The sequence below is a fragment of the Salvelinus namaycush genome, chromosome 3, assembly GCF_016432855.1.
Source record: "Salvelinus namaycush isolate Seneca chromosome 3, SaNama_1.0, whole genome shotgun sequence".
Taxonomy (NCBI): Eukaryota; Metazoa; Chordata; class Actinopteri; order Salmoniformes; family Salmonidae; genus Salvelinus; species Salvelinus namaycush.
This window is the reverse complement of record NC_052309.1, coordinates 45,836,745-45,854,992: the sequence shown is the minus strand read 5'-3', so window position 1 is coordinate 45,854,992 and position 18,248 is coordinate 45,836,745. Positions and strand designations below refer to the sequence as shown.

The 18,248-nt window shown below is 41.4% G+C and overlaps 1 protein-coding gene across 1 annotated transcript in view; it reads right to left on the bottom strand.

Annotated features, from left to right (window-relative positions):
* The window catches only part of LOC120043891 (kin of IRRE-like protein 3), a 203,504-nt gene that overhangs the window by 135,276 nt on the left and 49,980 nt on the right, over positions 1-18,248 (bottom strand). The window contains exons 2-3 of the mRNA XM_038988494.1: positions 14,781-14,930; positions 3,620-3,769 (exon numbers count right to left, since the gene is read on the bottom strand). Of these exons, the coding sequence (XP_038844422.1) occupies positions 3,620-3,769; positions 14,781-14,930 (300 nt within the window). The remainder of the gene's footprint in view (positions 1-3,619; positions 3,770-14,780; positions 14,931-18,248) is intronic.

The following is an 18,248-nucleotide window of genomic DNA, read 5'->3' as shown; positions in this document are numbered from 1 at the left end:
TCTGGTTTGGCCATCAGCTGCATTAACTTCTTATGGCTTGGGGGCAGTATTTCGACGTCTGGATGAGAAGCGTGCCCAAAGTAAACTGCCTGGAAGCTAGGATATGCATATAATTGGATTTGGACAGAAAACACTCCAAAGTTTCCAAAACTGTTTAAATAAGGTATGTGAGTATAACAGAACTGATATGGCAGGCGAAAACCTGAGGAAAATCCATCCAGGAAGTAGTTTTTTTTTTATGTGGGTATTTTCAATTGAATGCCTATAGAGTTTCTAATGGGTTAGGACCCATATTGCAGTTCCTATGGCTTCCACTAGATGTCAACAGTCTGTAGACGTTGTTTCAGGCTTGTTTTCTGAAAAATGAAGAATAATGAGACCATTTTGTCAGTGGACTGTAGAATCAAGCAGAGCTGGTTTGCACGCATTACTGATTGCGCGCCCTTCGTTGTTTTTCCTTTCTATTGAATACACTATTGTCCGGTTTAAATATTATCGATTATTTAGACAATTGACAACCTGAAGATTAATTATAAACATGGTTTGACATATTTCGATGAACTTTACCGGTACTATTAGGATGTATTCGTCTGCATGTTTTGACCGCCGCGAACAAAACAAACATTTATTGTGTAGCTGGGACTCTTGTGTCTGCAACCGTATGAAGATCTTCAAAGGTAAGTGATTCATTTTATCGCTATTTCTGACTTTTGTAATTCCTTTACTTGGTTGTAAAATGTTTGTATGCTTTTGTAAGCGGGGCGCTGTCCTCAGATAATCGCATGGTATGCTTTCGCCATAAGCCTTTTTGAAATTTGACAAAGCGGCTGGATTAACAAGAAGTTAATCTTTAAGCCGATGTATAACAGTTGTATTTTTTATGAATGTTTATTATGACTATTTCTCTATTTTGCATTTGTCACTCTGCAATTTCACCGGATGTTGTCGAGGTGGGTCGCTAGCGGAACGCCTCCGCCAGAAAGGTTAAGTACTGCAGTGCATCTCCTCCTCATGGACTCTACCAGATTTTCCAGTTCTTGATGTGAGATTTTACCCCACTCTTCCACCAAGGCACCTGCAAGTTCCAGGACATTTCTAGGGGTAATGACCCTAGCCCTCACCCTCCGATCCAACAGGTCCCAGACGTGCTCTATGGGATTGAGATCCGAGCTCTTCGCTGGCCATGGCAGAACACTGACATTATTTTCTTGCGGGAAATCACGCACAGAATGAGCAGTATGGCTGGTGGCATTGTCATGCTGCAGTGTCATGTCAGGATGAGCCTGCAGGAAGGGTACCACATGAGGGAGAAGCACGTCTTCCCTGTAACGCACAGCATTGAGATTGCCTGCAATGACAACAAGCTCAGTCTGATGATGCTGTGAAACACCGCCCCAGACCATGACGGACCCTCCACCGCCAAATCAATCCCGCTCCAGAGTACAGGCCTCGATGTAACGCTTATTCCTTCGACCAGAAACGCGAATCCGACCATCACCCCTGGTGAGACAAAACCGCGACTCGTCAGTGAAGAGCACTTCTTGCCAGTCCTTTCTATTCCAGTGACGGTGGGTTTGTGCCCATAGGCGACGTTGTTGCCGGTGATGTCTGGTGAGGACCTGCCTTACAACAGGCCTACAAGCCCTCAGTCCAGCCTCTCTCAGCCTAATGCGGACAGTCTGAGCGCTGATGAAGGGATTGGGCTTTCCTGGTGTAATTCGGGCAGTTGTTGTTGCCATCCTGTACCTGTCCCGCAGGTGTTATGTTCGGTTGTACCAATCCTGTGCAGGTGTTGTTACATGTGGTCTGCCAATGCGAGGACGATCAGCTGTCCATCCTGGCTCCCTGTAGCTCTGTCTTAGGAGTCTCACAGTACAGACTTTGCAATTTATTTCCCTGGCCACATCTGCAGTCCTCATGCATCCTTGCAGCATGCCTAAGGCACGTTCACACAGATGAGCAAGGACCCTGGGCATCTTTCTTTTGGTGTTTTTCAGAGTCAGTAGAAAGGCTTCTTGAGTGTCCTAAGTTTTCATAACTGTGACCTTAATTGCCTACCGTCTGTAAGCTGTTAGTGTCTTAACGACCGTTCCACAGGTGCATGTTCATTAATTGTTTATGATTCATTGAACAAGCATAGGAAACAGTGTTTAAACCCTTTACAATGAAGATCTGTGAAGTTATTTGGATTTTTACGAATTATCTTTGAAAGACAGGGTCCTGAAAAAGGGACGTTTCTTTTTTTGCTGAGTTTACAAATATGTATAATGCTCAGCTTATGAAATCCTCTTGTCAACAGAAGACATTACTGATTGAGGCAACTCTTGTGCCATGTTGTTCAATTAATTGGTGGCCATGTATGTCTGCATGGCCACCAATATCTGCAGTTGTAAGAAGCTCACGGCCCTCTCTAAGTCTCCAAAGCCATTTAAAGCATCCGTGACCTCTGATAGCACAGAGCTATCCCCTTTTAGCCCGGTGATTGGCGGCGGTGGCTCCCCTGAACGGCTGGGGGGGGATTTCTACAGATCTAATTAGCCTCAAGGGCCCCTCCTCTGGATCTTGTCCCTGGACTCTCTCGTATTCAAAAGTACCATCGCCACAGGGCCACCTGGAGTACCCGGCCACTCTTAGATGGGGTTCAATGTTCAAATGTCACCGGTAGAGGGCATTTTCATTCCAGCGATAATGTATGGAGTCACTTGGTTTATCTGTAGTTCAGGTCCAGGCAGGCTGCAGTGTGTTGGGATATTATTGTTGTTCGGCAAATAGAGTTATTTTATTATGAGTGTGAAAAGTAAGTTCAGGCTATTATGGAAACAGCACTGCCTTGTCGTAACCAGCTTTAGATTAGTGGGCAAAAATGTTACCACTGAGGGAGGGAATAATGAACTGATACCTCTAGAATATATCATGCTTTAAACAAGGGAGGATGAATCGATAATTCTAATTAGGGTGCTCCTCCCCTGCCTCTGCCCAAGGCACAGGAGGGTTTGCATCGGAGGGTTCCATCGATTCCAGCCCAAATGATGGTTGATAGAAAACAGATTTGGGCGGTTTGGCATCACCTGATTAGGCCTGATTTGAGGATGCACCCATGATTTATCTCTAGCCAATTCCTGTTCTGTCCCATCCCCCTTTTCAAACGATTACTGAGCAATTTCAATAATACAATATTCCGAACTCTCCTCATTTTCTTCCCCCTATCCCTTCTTATCGCTCACTTAAGTGTGCACTCCAAACGGCACCCAGTTCCCGATATAGTACACTACTTTTGACCAGGTACCATGGGACTATGGTTGAAAGTAGTGCACCATATAGGGAATAGGTGCAATATGGAAGGCAACCGAAACTCTCAAAAATGCACTCTCTTCAGGTTCCCCAGATCTAACATTTGTCCTACCTGCTGTGTAACAGGTTGACACCGTTTTGCAAGTTTAATGTGTTATGTGGCATGAACAGGAAGTTCACTCAACACTCTCTCAGATATCTCACCTATATGTACCATCAACTTGAGATACAGTAGTTGGTTTTCCCATTAACCTGAACCTTGCGAAACATACACACAATGGTTAAATGAACTTGAACGTAATCTAATAGTACTGTAGCTGAGTCTTACCGAGCACAGTCAGTCGGGCGGGGCGTGTTCTGATAGCTGCCTGGATGGCCTGGCACTCAAAGAAGGCATCGTCCTGCATTTCGGTTCTCTGAATCAAGAGGTGGTATTCTCCCTTGCTGTGGTCTCCAACAATGTCATAGCGTGGGTAGCCTGGAACACAAGAACACACATTATTACTCCCGCATCACTGCATGCACACACATACCCACACACATACTCACCCGCACACACACACACGTTCATGCACACACACTATCATGTACACACACACACACTCACAGACACACACACAACCACACACACACACAACCACATCTTCATTATGTAAGTTCACACGCTAGCTTTTCCAATTATCCAGGTCTATGTATTGTCATGACTACTAGTTTAAAGTAACACAATTAAAGAACATTTGGTTTTCCAGATCGAGATTGTTATTACTTTCATGAGATCACACCCAAACAATTACAATGGAGAACACACACACACACAACTACAATTATATATGTGACGTGGGCTGCTTTATTGTTGCTTTCCACTCCTTTAAGATTAGACATCTTTAGCACAGTAAAAGATGAACGTACAGTAATTACATTCTCGGTTCACCTACAAATAGCATTGGAAGTTGAGAGGAGAAAGGGAATGAGAAAGGAGGGTGAAATTTCTTTTTTTTTCTTCTTCAAATTTAATTTGGTCTTCCACACAGAAATTGAGCAGCTGTCAGAAGATGAGCAGACTCAATTCTCCCATTGCCAATTGTGTCTAGTCCAGTGCGTGCAGTAATAGCTATTATAACCCTGTTTAAAAAAGATTAGAGATATGTAATATCTATTTGCTGTTTATTCCACTACCCATGGATCAATGGCAAGACTGAATCATCCATAAGCATTTTGCCAAGCAGTAGTGTATGGGGAAGTGTAAGTGAGTTGATGTCACGTTCGTTGTAATGAGGAGACCAAGGCGCAGCGTGATATGCATACATTCTTCTTTTAATGAAGAAAGAACACTAAACAAGTAACAAAACGAACGTGAAGCTATATAAAATGAGTGCTGACAGGCAACTACCCATAGACAAGAACCCACGAAACCGAAAGGGAAAATGGCAACCTAAATAGGATCCCCAATCAGAGACAACGATAAACAGCTGCCTCTGATTGGCAATCAATTCAGGTCACCATAGACCTACAATTACCTAGACTTACAAAAACCCTAGATCTACAAAAACCCTAGACACGACAAAACAAGCATACCCACCCTCGTCACACAAAACACCTGACCAAAATAATACAGAAAACATAGATAACTAAGGTCAGGGCGTGGCAGTTGAGTAGGAGAGACCAACTCCCACACCACTGTCATAATATGACAGACGCCTACGTATAGGGCCTAATAGTAGTCCTAGTAGTCAGACCAACCTATGTTAATAGGATGCAAAACAACATTTTTCAAGAAACTTAATTGGACTTGACCCTCTCACAAAGCATGTGGGTTACATTTACATTAGGGCATAAACCCTTTCTAAACCCTTTGTAAAGGGTACCTTAAACAACTTCTTGTCAATATGGGGGCGCTGTTTCCACTTTGGAAAAAATCGTGCCCAAATTAAACTGCCTCGTACTCTATTCTAGATCGTACAATATGCATATTATTATTACTATTGGATAGAAAACACTCTCAAGTTTCTAAAACTGTTTGAATTATATCTGTGAGTAAAACAGAACTCATTTTGCAGCAAACTTCCAGACAGGATGTGAAAAATCTGAAAACGATGCTCTGTTCCAGGGCCTGCCTATTGAATTGCCTTATATTTATGGATATACATGCACTGCATACGCCTTCCACTAGATGTCAACAGGCAGTGGAAGGTGGAATGGGGTGTCTAGCTTGATCTGAGGTCGAACAAGAGCTCTTGGAATGACGTGTCCAGAATTTCCTTTCTCTACCTAGGCGCGGGAAGCACCTCCATATTGTCTTATGATAAGCGTTCGGTATACACGGCTAATATCTCCGGCTTTGTTTTTATTTGATAAATATTAGAAAAACATCATAAAGTAGGTTTTTTCAACCGAGTTTCATCAGTTTATTCAACGTTTAATGGGACTTTTGGAGTTTTCCGTTCTCTGCGTCGAAAGAAATTGGGAACGTCATAAACATTGGCTAGCCTTGTGGAGCGAATTCGACAAGAGACAAGGACATTCTAAAACCAAACAACGATTTATTCTGGACAAAGGACTCCTTGTACAAGATTCTGATGGAAGCTCAGCAAAAGTAAGAACAATTTATGATGTTATTTTGTATTTCTGTGGAAAATGTTGAGTCCTATTATCCGCGTTTTGGCGGGCGCTGTCTCGCTATAACGTAAGCTGTTTGTTATGGTAAAGTTATTTTAACTTCTTATGGCTGCAGCCCGGTGTCGGTACACTTATGACAACAGCCAGCTCAAGTGCAGGGCGCGAAATTCAAAATATATTTTTTAGAAATATTTAACTTTCACACATTAACAAGTCCAATACAGCAAATGAAAGGTACACATCTTGTGAATCCAGCCAACATGTCCGATTTTTAAAATGTTTTACAGCGAAAACAGCACGTATATTTATGTTAGCTCACCACCAAATACAAAAAAGGACAGACATTTTTCACAGCACAGGTAGCATGCACAAAGCCAACCTAACTAACCAAGAACCAACCAAACTAACCAAGAAACAACTTCATCAGATGACAGTCTTATAACATGTTATTCAATAAATCTATGTTTTGTTCGAAAAATGTGCATATTTCAGGTATAAATCATAGTTTACATTGCAGCTACAATCAGAAATTGCACCGAAAGCAGACAGAATAATTACAGACACCAACGCCAAATACCTAAATACTCATCATAAAACATTTCTGAAAAATACATAGTGTACAGCAAATGAAAGACAGGCATCTTGTGATTCCAGCCAATATTACCGATTTATTAAGTGTTTTACAGCGAAAACACAATATAGCGTTATATTAGCTTACCACAATAGCCAGAAACACAAGCCATTTCCCAGTAGCAAAGGTTAGCGATCGTAACAAACCAGTAAAAGATATATAATTTTTGACTAACCTTGATATTCTTCATCAGATGACAGTCCGATAACATCAGGTTATACATACACTTATGTTTTGTTCGAAAATGTGCATATTTAGAGCTGAAATCAGTGGTTATACATTGTGCTATAGTAGCTACTTTTTCCCACAACGTCCGGATATTTTTCTGACACTTTTTCTGACACACATATTCTGACCAAATAGCTATTCATAAACATAACTAAAAAATACATGTTGTATAGGAAATGATAGATCCATTAGTTCTTAATGAAATCGCTGTGTTAGAATTCTAAAAATAACTTCATTACGACATCCAGCTTCGGTATAGCTAGAGTACCCAAAAGCTGGGCGCCGACGACTAGTTCACATGTACGACAGATATATGAAATAGCATCATAAAATGTTTCCTACTTTTGCTGATCTTTCATCAGAATGTTGGACAAGGGGTCCTTTGTCAAGAACAATCGTTGTTTGGATTTAGAACGGCCTCTTTCCCTCTCGATTTAGCAAGCACACTAGCCAAGTGGCACGAATCTCTCCATGTCAACAAACGGAAGAGAACGGAACACGGCAAAACTCCCGAAAAAATGTCAATAATCTGATTAAACTATATTGAAAAAACATACTTTACGATGATATGGTCACATGTATCAAATAAAATCAAAGCCGGAGATATTAGTCGTCCATAACGGCAGCTTATCAGAAGGCAAATCCAGGTGCCTCCTCGCGCTCTCCAGAAAACAGGAAATGGGTGACACGTCATACAAAGAGCTTGTATTCCACTTCAGACCAAGATAAACACTCAATTTCTTCTCTCACCGCCTCTTGACATCCAGGGGAAGGTGTATGAAGTGCATGTATACTAATACGTATCATGCCCATTTATAGATTTCAGACTTTCCACTTCCTGGTCAGGAAGTTTGTGCCAAATGAGTTCTGTTTTACTCACAGATATAATTCAAACGGTTTTAGAAACTAGAGAGTGTTTTCTATCCAATAGTAATAATAATATGCATATTGTACGAGCAAGAATTGAGTACGAGGCCGTTTGAAATGGGCACCTTTTATCTGGCTACTCAATACTGCCCCTGCAGCCCAAACAGGTTAAAAAATCTAACACGGCGGTTGCATTAAGAACTAGTGTATCTTTCATTTGCTGTCCAACATGTATTTTTTAGTAAAGTTTATGATGAGTTCTTTGGTCAGATTAGGTGAGTGTCCAAAATAGCTCCGGACAATTTGGTGAATCGATGCTACATATTCACAATGTATAACCACGGTTTGCAGCTCTAAATATGCACATTTTCGAACAAAACATGTGTATTGTATAACCTGATGTTATAAGACTGTCATCTGATGAAGTTGGTCAAGGTTAGTGATTAATTTTATATCTTTTGCTGGTTTTTGCGATCGCTACCTTTTGCTGCTAATAAATGCATTTGTGTGTTTGGCTATTGTGGTAAGCTAATATAATGCTATATTGTGTTTTCGCTGTAAAACACTTAAAAAATCGGAAATATTGGCTGGATTCACAAGATGTTTATCTTTCATTTGTGTACACCATGTATTTTCATAAATGTTTTATGATGAGTATTTAGGTATTTCACGTTGCTCTCTGTAATTATTCTGGCTGCTTTGGTGATATTTTTGATGGTAGCTGCAATGTAAAACTATGATTTATACCTCAAATATGCACATTTTCAAACAAAACATAAATGTATTGTACAGTGATCCCTCGCCACTTCGCGGTTCACTTATCGCGGATTCGCTATTTCGCGGATTTTCATAATGCATTTTTTTTTTTTTTTTGGTGCATTGTGCTCTGCATTCTGATTCGCTAAAAACTCACTCCCGCTTCTTGTATCAAAACATGCTACGAATTGTGCTATCATTTTGTCGTCTCGTGCAGTTATGTGTACGTACATAAAACAGCTTGGCAAATTTACATTAAGTTGGCCAAATTATCTTGTAATTTCGAACATCTCCTAAACCCATAATGTCGACGAAACGGCCTACACGTGAGTCACTGTATTTGTATACATGTAATAGTTGCTAATTGTAAAAAAAAAAAAAGTTTTCTATTTCGCGGATTTCACTTATCGCGGGTCATTTTCGGAACGTAACCCCCGCGATAAACGAGGGATTACTGTATAACATGTTATAAGACTGTCATCTGATGAAGTTGTTTCTTGGTTAGTGAATAATTATATCTCTATTTGGTCGGTTTTGTGATAGCTACCTATGCGGTAGAAAAATGTTGAACATATGCGGTTGAGTCTTTTGCTATTGTGGTTAGCTAATAGAAATACATATTGTGTTTTCGCTGTAAAACATTTTAAAAATCGGAAATGATGGCTGGATTCACAAGATGTTTATCTTTCATTTGCTGTATTGGACTTGTGATTTCATGAAAATTATATTATATGATATCCCCGTCGCGTTAGGCTAGGCTATGCTAGTCAGCTTTTTTGATGAGGATGCTCCCGGATCCGGGATGGGTAGCAATGAAAGGTTAATGTAAAGTGATACCAGCACATGTAGTCACTTCTATTTCTGCGAGGGACTTGATTCTGCTCAGTGAAACGACCTGTCCTGATTTGTCATAGACGCTTGCTAAAAAACTTCAATGAGCAAGCCTTCCTTCATGAACTGGCCTCTGTAAAATGGTATAGAATCAGCTTGATCCCCTCTGTCGAAGACGCTTGTCCTTTCTTTTTTTATATTTCAGTGGTATTGTTAACAAACACGACCCCCGTAAAGAAAATGCTTATTAAAAACAGGTTGAGCCCCTGGTTCGACCGTGATCTTGCAGAGTTACTCCACCTCAAGAATTGCATTTGGCGAAAGGCTCGTCACACGCATACTCAGGCTGACTGGCTCTCGTTCAGGCAAATGAGAAATAAGTGCACTCAGGCTATCCGGAAGGCCAAAGTGAGTTACTTTAATTAAGGAGAAGTCTATCTTTAAATCTGTGAATAACACTTGTATCTTTTATTAATGTTTATTATGAGTATTTCTGTGATTTGATGTGGCTCTGTGCAAATTCACGGGATGTTTTGGAGGCAAAGCCAAATGTAAACTGAGGTTTTTGGATATAAATATGAACTTGATCGAACAAAACATACATGTATTGTGTAACATGTTGTCCCGGGAGTGTCATCTGATGAAGAATATCAAAGGTTAGTGATTAATTTTATCAATATTTCTGCTTTTTGTGACTCCTCTCTTTGGCTGGAGAAATGGCTGTGTTTTTCTGTGACTTGGCTTTGACCTAACATAATCGCTTGGTGTGCTTTCGCCTTTTTGAAATCGGACACTGTGGCTGGATTTACAACAAGTGTATCTTTAAAATGGTGTAAAATACTTGTATGTTTTAGGATTTTTAATTATGGGATTTCTGTTGTTTTGAATTTGGCGCCCTGCAGTTTCACTGGCTGTTGACGAGGTGAGACGCTACCGTCCCACATACCCTAGAGAGGTTAAATGCTCTACAACAAAGCTTTCTTAGTGTCCAACAAGCTTTCTCTACCCTTAATCTTGTTCTGAACACCTCCAAAACAAAGGTCATGTGGTTTGTTAAGAATGTCCCTCGGCCCCACAGGTGTGATTACAACCTCTGAGTGTTTAAAGCTTGAGGTAGTCACCTCATACAAGTACTTAGGAGTATGGCTAGACAGTACACTGTCCTTTTCTCAGCACATATCAAAGCTGCAGGCTAAAGTTAAATCTAGACTTGGTCAGCTGCTGAACTAACCCTGATTCAGATGACCATCCTACCCATGCTAGATTACGGAGACATCATTTATAGAGCAGCAGATAAGGGTGCTCTCAAGTGTCTAGATGTTCTTTACCACTCGGCCATCAGATTTGCCACCAATGCTCCTTATAGGACATCACTGCACTCTATAGTCCTCTGTAAACTGGTCATCTCTGTATACCCATCGCAAGACCCACTGGTTGATGCTTATTTTTAAACGCCTCTTAGGCCTCACTCCCCGCTATCTGAGATATATACTGCAGCCCTCATCCTCCACATACAACACCCATTCTGCCAGTCACATTCTGTTACAGGTCCCCAAAGCACGCACATCCCTGGGTCGCTCGCCTTTTCAGTTCGCTGCAGCTAGCGACTGGAACGAGCTGCAACAAACACTCAAACTGGACAGTTTTATCTCAATCTCTTCATTCAAAGACTCAATCATGGACACTCTTACTGACAGTTGTGGCTGCTTTGTGTGATGTATTGTTGTCTCTAACTTCTTGCCCTTTGTGCTGTTGTCTGTGCCCAATAATGTGTGTACCATGTTTTGTGCTGCTACCATGTTGTGTTGGTACCATGTTGTTGTCATGTTGTGTTGCTGCCTTGCTATGTTGTTGTCTTAGGTCTTTCTTTATATAGTGTTGTGTTGTCTCTCTTGTTGTGATGTGTGTTTTGTCCTATATATATACTGTATATGTTTTATTTATTTAAAAAAATATGTTTTATCCCAGCCCCCGTCCCTGCAGGAGGTCTTTTGCATTTTGGTAGGCCGTCATTGTAAATAAGAATTTGTTCTTAACTGACTTGCCTAGTTAAATAAACATTAAATAAAATAAATAAAAAATTATTCAGGAAATACTAATATACATTTAAAGATCCCTGAGGAAACCAATTTTCCCCCTCGGGGGTGTTGGAGAGAGAAAGTGTAGACCCAGAAAACCATTAAGACCCGAGATCAAGTGTTAGATTAATGTCGCCTAGCGAAATGGAAATAAATAGCTGAAGAAGCTGAAGACAAATACTTTTCAATTATGGCAAATAATGTAAAATAGCCCTAGTTATAACCTCTGTAGAGGCGATGGATCCATCAGGATTAGTTAGTTTGAGAGGAGAGGGTTCAGGCGGACGGTGATGTATTTCAGTATGTAGGAGGCACCTAACTGACACATCAATGGGAGAAAACGGCAATGAACACTGTCTCTCCGCATCTCAAATGGCACCCTATTCCCTATATAGTGCAGTAGTTTTGACCAGAGCGTAGGGCCCTGGTCAAAAGCAGTGCAATATAAAGGGAATAGGGTGCCATTTGGGACACACCCTGAGTAGAGCCAGATCAAAGGGAAACAGGAGAGAAGGTAAAGGACACATGCAAAGTGAGCACTCCCTCGCTCCAATTAAAAGAGTGGAAAAGGGAAGAGTGCAATTCACAGATGGAGAGAAAGCAAGAGGCTAGGGCGGCGCCGATGCCATTGACAGTCAAACACCTCCCTCAGCTTTCTTTCGAAAACCATTTCATCGCTCTATATTTGCATTTAAAAATCTGATTTTCCTTCATTGACTTTGACCTTTGATTTAACACACCACTTCATTGCCATAACATATCCTATTCAGTCAAATATGCTAATTATGTTTAACTTTAAGTGCCATTATCCCTTACTGCTCAATCGTTTTTTCGATCCATTGTCAGTATGTAGCCCTGCTGTCTTCCCTCTCATAACTTAGCATTGGCTAAGAGGTCAAATGTTCCTGTCATCACTAAGAGTAAACACTGTCCACAGTTCACACGGCCGGGAGATAACCTTTCCAGTTCACACTTGTCCCCGCTGTCATTGATCGCTGTCTCTCCCCCGCTGTCTCTCCCCCGCTGTCTCTCTCTCTCTCTCTCTCCCCCGCTGTCTCTCTCTCTCTCTCTCTCCCCCGCTGTCTCTCTCTCTCTCTCTCCCCCGCTGTCTCTCTCTCTCTCTCCCCCGCTGTCTCTCTCTCTCTCTCCCCCGCTGTCTCTCTCTCTCTCTCTCCCCCGCTGTCTCTCTCTCTCTCTCCCCCGCTGTCTCTCTCTCTCTCTTTCTCTATGCACCTCTCTCTCTCTCTATGCGCCTCTCTCTCTCTATGCGCCTCTCTCTCTCTCTATGCGCCTCTCTCTCTCTCACTCTCACTCTCACTCTCACTCTCACTCTCACTCTCACTCACTCTCTCACACACTAAAAGGACCTGAAGTGGGATTGTATGGACGTAATGGGATTGTTCTCCCAGGCCCAATTATGGAAACTCTGTCCATGACAAAATAGAACAGGGGACTGAGGCAAAAGCAGACAATGTCTACAGGGGAAGACAATGTAACAGATTGGCATATCAGGAGTTGTAAGAGAAGAAATCAAATCTGATGAGATGGCATTATACCCAAACAGTGATCCATTGCCATACTGTAAACGCAGGTGTATTATTTTATTTTGATGTTATTGAACATTTTATTCAAAGAGTTTATCTAGTCAAGTGTGCCGTGCACCACATCCCTTCAAATACATTTATTGGGTAAAATTGTTTACAAGGTGGGTTGTTAATGCCGATTCACCTAGTATTTGACCGCCATTCTACCTACAGTATCCAAACAACACAATAACCTTATTCTCTGTTCCAGGGGCCAGTGCAGTGTTCCCCACACAGCTTTGAAAGCTGATTGTGGGGAATGATTTCCTCAGGCAGCCATCAGAGCGACGGAATGGTCTTGAAAACAGCCAGAGGAAAGATTTGGGCAGGAGACTCTCTGCCGCTTTGGAAATGAGCAAAACACAATTTAACCATCTGCCGGAGCAGCAGATGTTGCGATAAATTGCTGCAACTTTCAAATGTTTACTTTTTTTAAAAACCCAGATGCAGTTTGGAGGGCTGGTGTGTAGGGTTAGTTGAGTTTAATGTATTCTGCGAGATTGAGAAATTGTTTTTCTGGCTGTAATGTAAATTTTCAAAGACCTCTCATGTGACAACTGCAGTGTCGTAAGATTACTAATGCAGAGGAGTAGGATCATTTGAAAACAACAAAGAAAACAATTATGGTATTAACATAAAGGTACTCAAGCAGTAATCAACACACACTGACAATGGCCTAACAGCCAAACAATTCGTTTTTGTTATTTTTGCCTCTAAATGAAAACATTTAGTGTGTGGATCCTCCACAGATTAACCTCTAGCAATATTGGCCATTTACCATATCATTTGCACTTACGACAATTTGATGTTTGTGATTGTGCCCAATCCCCCAAGTTTCTCTCACGTTATTCAAAAAGCCTGTTGCCATGTAACCCCCGAATTTGTCTTTGCTTAATAATTCACAAGAGGGTTCTGATTAATGCGCACCATGAAATATATTCAAAACACTTGTGAGAGCTTTGAAAGCAGCAATAACACAATCAGTGTGTTTGTGACTCTTGTGCCATGTGAAGTGGCTCTTTTAATTAATGATCAAACTCTAAATACTCCATTGCTCTGTGGCGTTGCTCTGTCATTTGTCCAGATGTGACAAGTGACAGCTACCTGACGAGACCATGGAAGGATTTTTTTAATTACATGAAAGTAATGAAAGGAAAAGTGCAGATCAAAGAAACAGTTGCTAAGAGTAAGAGCGCAATAGAGAGAGATGGACAGACAGATGGACGGTATGGGCCTTTGAGAGAAATGGAGGGTATGGGTAACGGCTGTGTCCAAGAGAGGATGGAAGGAGAGGCAGAGAAAAAATGAGAAATGTTGAATAGAGAGAGAAATAGAGCTAGAAAAGAAGACAGGTAAGGGAATCACTCGAGCGAGGGAGGAAAGGAAAGAGAGGAAGAGAGCGCAAGAAGAAGGTGAGACATACGCTATAATACAGAGAGAAAGAGAGCTAGACAGGAAGACGAGTAAGGTGAGGAAAGAGAAAACAAAAAGCAGATTGACTGAAAGCCTTGCCCAAGAAAGAGAGTAGTAGAAAAGCTAAAAGGTAAGTGGCCCTGCTCGAGGAAGATAGAGAGAGAAAGAGGGAGGTAGACAAAGAGTTTGGTTGGGAGAGGAGGAAAGAAAGATGAAGCCAAGTAAAAAAAAAAGCTTAGCATTCATAAAGCCTTCATAATGCCTTTATATGCTTGACATAAAGAGTTATACTACCCTATGTTTATATGCTCTTTATAAATTATTTTATCTAGTGCTATGCGGCATTGGCATTAAACATTATAACACCCACTCCATAACAACTGTCATAAGAATTTATAAAATATCATTTAAACATATGTAGGGTTTATGAATGCTTCATGAATGCTACATTATCACCATTCTATGTAAAGTGAGGGGCTTTCCTACCTGAGAGGTCCCTGTTGACCCCCAGGGCCATGCCGTCTCTGAGCCAGAGCACCATGCCGTGGTAACCAGGGATGGAGCAGGGCAGGGTCACCGGCTGACCTGCCACCACCACCAAGTCTGTGGGCTGCTGGGTGAACACTGCACTGGCCCCTGGAACAGAGAAAAAGGTTATTGTGTCAAAACAGTGCAACTTTTGATCAACAGTTTCGATATGATTTAATTTTATTCACAGACATATAGTGTCATATGCCATTTAGCAGACACTCTTATCCAAAGAAACTTACAATAGCACGTGCATACTGTACATTTTCGTATGGGTGGCCCCAGCAGGAATTGGACCCACAACCTTAGCATTGCAAGTGCTATGCTCTACCAACTGAGCCACAGTAACCTACTGTGCATCCAATGGGGTACCGTCAGGGTAGATGTTGAAGCATTGTTCAATCTTTTTGTGTGTATGACAATGAATCCTAATAGCAATGTTGCCACTGTAGGCCAGTGAAAATAAGTATACAGAAGCTATGGAGCTGTTAGTGGAGTTACAAACCAAAAATGTTATTGAACGGGCTAAGCAGAGATGAACGGACAGACTGATCAAACAGGTTTAAATCTTGCTGAGATTGAGGCTGTCCTACGGACACAGCTCAGGTGACTATTCAGTGTATAGTTAGATAGCATCCATGGATGGTTGAATGAATGGGGATTGGTTCGTGTAGTGAAAAAGAGCACAGGAGATGGTACTGGCATCCGGCCACATCATCCCACATTCATTAATACTTTGACCCATTTTCACATCGAAATAATCACACTTTCATTCCCAGTCATTTAAGTTGATGTAAGACTTACAATACCGATGAGCCCAGATATTAGGCGAGCGTTTCTATTCAATTACCTTTTTAACGGAAAATGCATTACAGCAAACATTAAATCAAAATGAGCCCATGCAGCTGTTCAACCCAATCTGTCTTCGGCATCATTCATTACCATCTCACCCCTCATCGCAGAAAATGACTTCAGTTTGGGTGGCTTCGGTTTGGGAAGGCAGCGGAGTGGTGCATTGCTGACAGCAGCTAACCTCATTTAGAGAACACATCTTGAAAGGGTGTGAATATAAGCAGACAGAGGGTTCAGTACAAGGTACATGCAGGACACAGACGGCTTTCATACCTTTTTGTATGAGGGTAGAGTCGAAAACATGTTTTTTTTCCCCACAGACAGTTTTTCCCACCAGCGACTGATCCCTCTCATTAAAGCCACGGAAGTTGAAGGACGACCACAGTACTACAGACATTGTTGGTGGAAAACAGGACCCCCCCCCATTATAGCGAATCTTTGTGTAAATAAAACATTTTTAGAGGACAATCATGGTACCATAAATTGCTTATAATACACCATCGGATGTATGTCCTTGAACCGATTATTTTAAAATGTCACACAGAAGAAGTTATGAGGATAATTTAGTTGCTATTGGCAGCCTCCTGTATTCCAGCATCTCACTAAAGAAAATAACACATAATTTGAGGTCTTGCTATTTTGGGATTCTACCATATGAATATCTTCAGTACACGGAGTGCAAACATTTATACAGGATACGTCTTTACTCTTTACTTAATGGTACATTTCTGTCTTTTAATCCAAAAGGTTGCTGGTTTGAATCCCCGAGCTAACTACTTGAAAAATCTGTTGATGTACCCTTGAGCAATGCACTTAACCCTAATTGCTCCTGTAAATTGCTCTGGATTAGAGCGTCTGCTAAATGACAAACATTAAAAGACACAAACAGAGAACTGCTGTGTTATATTAGTGTGGTAGAGAGGATTATATGTCCCACATGGCACCCTATCCCCTGTCTAGTGCACTACTTTTGACCAGGCCCATAGGGCCTGGTCAAAAGCAGTGCACTATGTAGGGAATCGGTTGCTATTTGGGATGCAAACATAGTCTTGTCTTAGCGTATATGTTTCACAAATGCAGAAGACACATTTCATGTGAATGCTGTCACGATCCTCTTCCTGGAAATGACTGGACCAAAGCGCAGCGTGGTACGTGTTCATGATATTTTATTAAATCTGAACACTAGAACAAAAATAACAACGCAAGAAATTAACAGTTCTGTAAGGTAACTAAAACTATACAGAAAACAACTACCCACAAACACAGGTGGGAAAAAGGCTACTGTCACAATTCCAGTAGTGGTGATAAAGGAGTCAGGCGCAGAGAGCAGGGTAGTGAGTAGCAAGTGGATTTAATATTTCCAAAAAAGATATAACACGAGACGGCTACGCCACACATCCAAAGGCGCGTCAAGTACAGTCCAAAACAAACAGGACAAAAATCCACAGGGAACAGACACCACAAACAGAAAAACAAGCCCGCACAAAAGTCGGCGGGCCAACTGGGTTTAAATAGCCCACAATAAACCTAAACACAAAACAGGTTCAACAAATCAGACAAAACTAAATGAAACAGAAAAGGGGATCGGTGGCAGCTAGTAGGCCGGAGACGACGACCGCCGAGCGCCGCCCGAACGGGAAGAGGCACCATCTTCGGCGGGATTCGTAACAGATACCTAAGTATGATTCTCAATCAGAGACAACGATAGACAGCTGCCTCTGATTGAGAACCACACCCGGCCAAACACAAAGAAATAGAAAACATAGAAATAAAGAAACGAGAATGCCCACCCTAGTCACACCCTGGCCTAACCAAAATAGAGAATAAAAGCCTCTCTATGGCCAGGGCGTGACAAATGCATTCAGTTGTACAACTGACAAGGTATCCCCCTTTCCTTTCCCTTTCCATTCTGACAGTCACAGCTCATAAGATGTCTCATTTATATATACTGAATATGACTTATACGGTAACCTGTATTTCTATCTTATATATTTTGTTCATGTTATCAAGAGCACTTGCTGTAGTAACATGTGTTCGTTACTTGACGTAAACATGCAAAAGAGAAGATATTTTGTTATTTGCTTTAAGATAATTTATCTACCAGTCATCCCCTGGTCCAGATCCAGACAATTGCAAGATGGATGGCATGTTGAATATTGATCGGGCTAAAAAGTTATAATGCTTTGCTCCCCAGACAATCAAACATTTTCTCAGAGTCCATTAGTGGAATCAACATTCTGTAACATGAGGCATTTTTGGTGCTCTTCAGGGGAATATTTGTTTAGCTCATCCAGGCAGGGTAGCAGCGTTTCACAGATTTAGAAGGCATGGTTTAATTTCGATTCGGAGACAACACCATTGGGAATGAGTGTAGTTTAGAGGCTCATTGTCTACTCCCAAATTGAGTCAAACATCCAATAATTTCTGAATCAATCTTCACTATATATACAAAAGTATGTGGACACCCCTTCAAATTAGTGGATTCAGCAATTTCAGCCAGACCCGTTGCTGACAGGTGTATAAAATCGAGCACACAGCCATGACATCTCCATAGACAAACATTGGCAGCAGAAT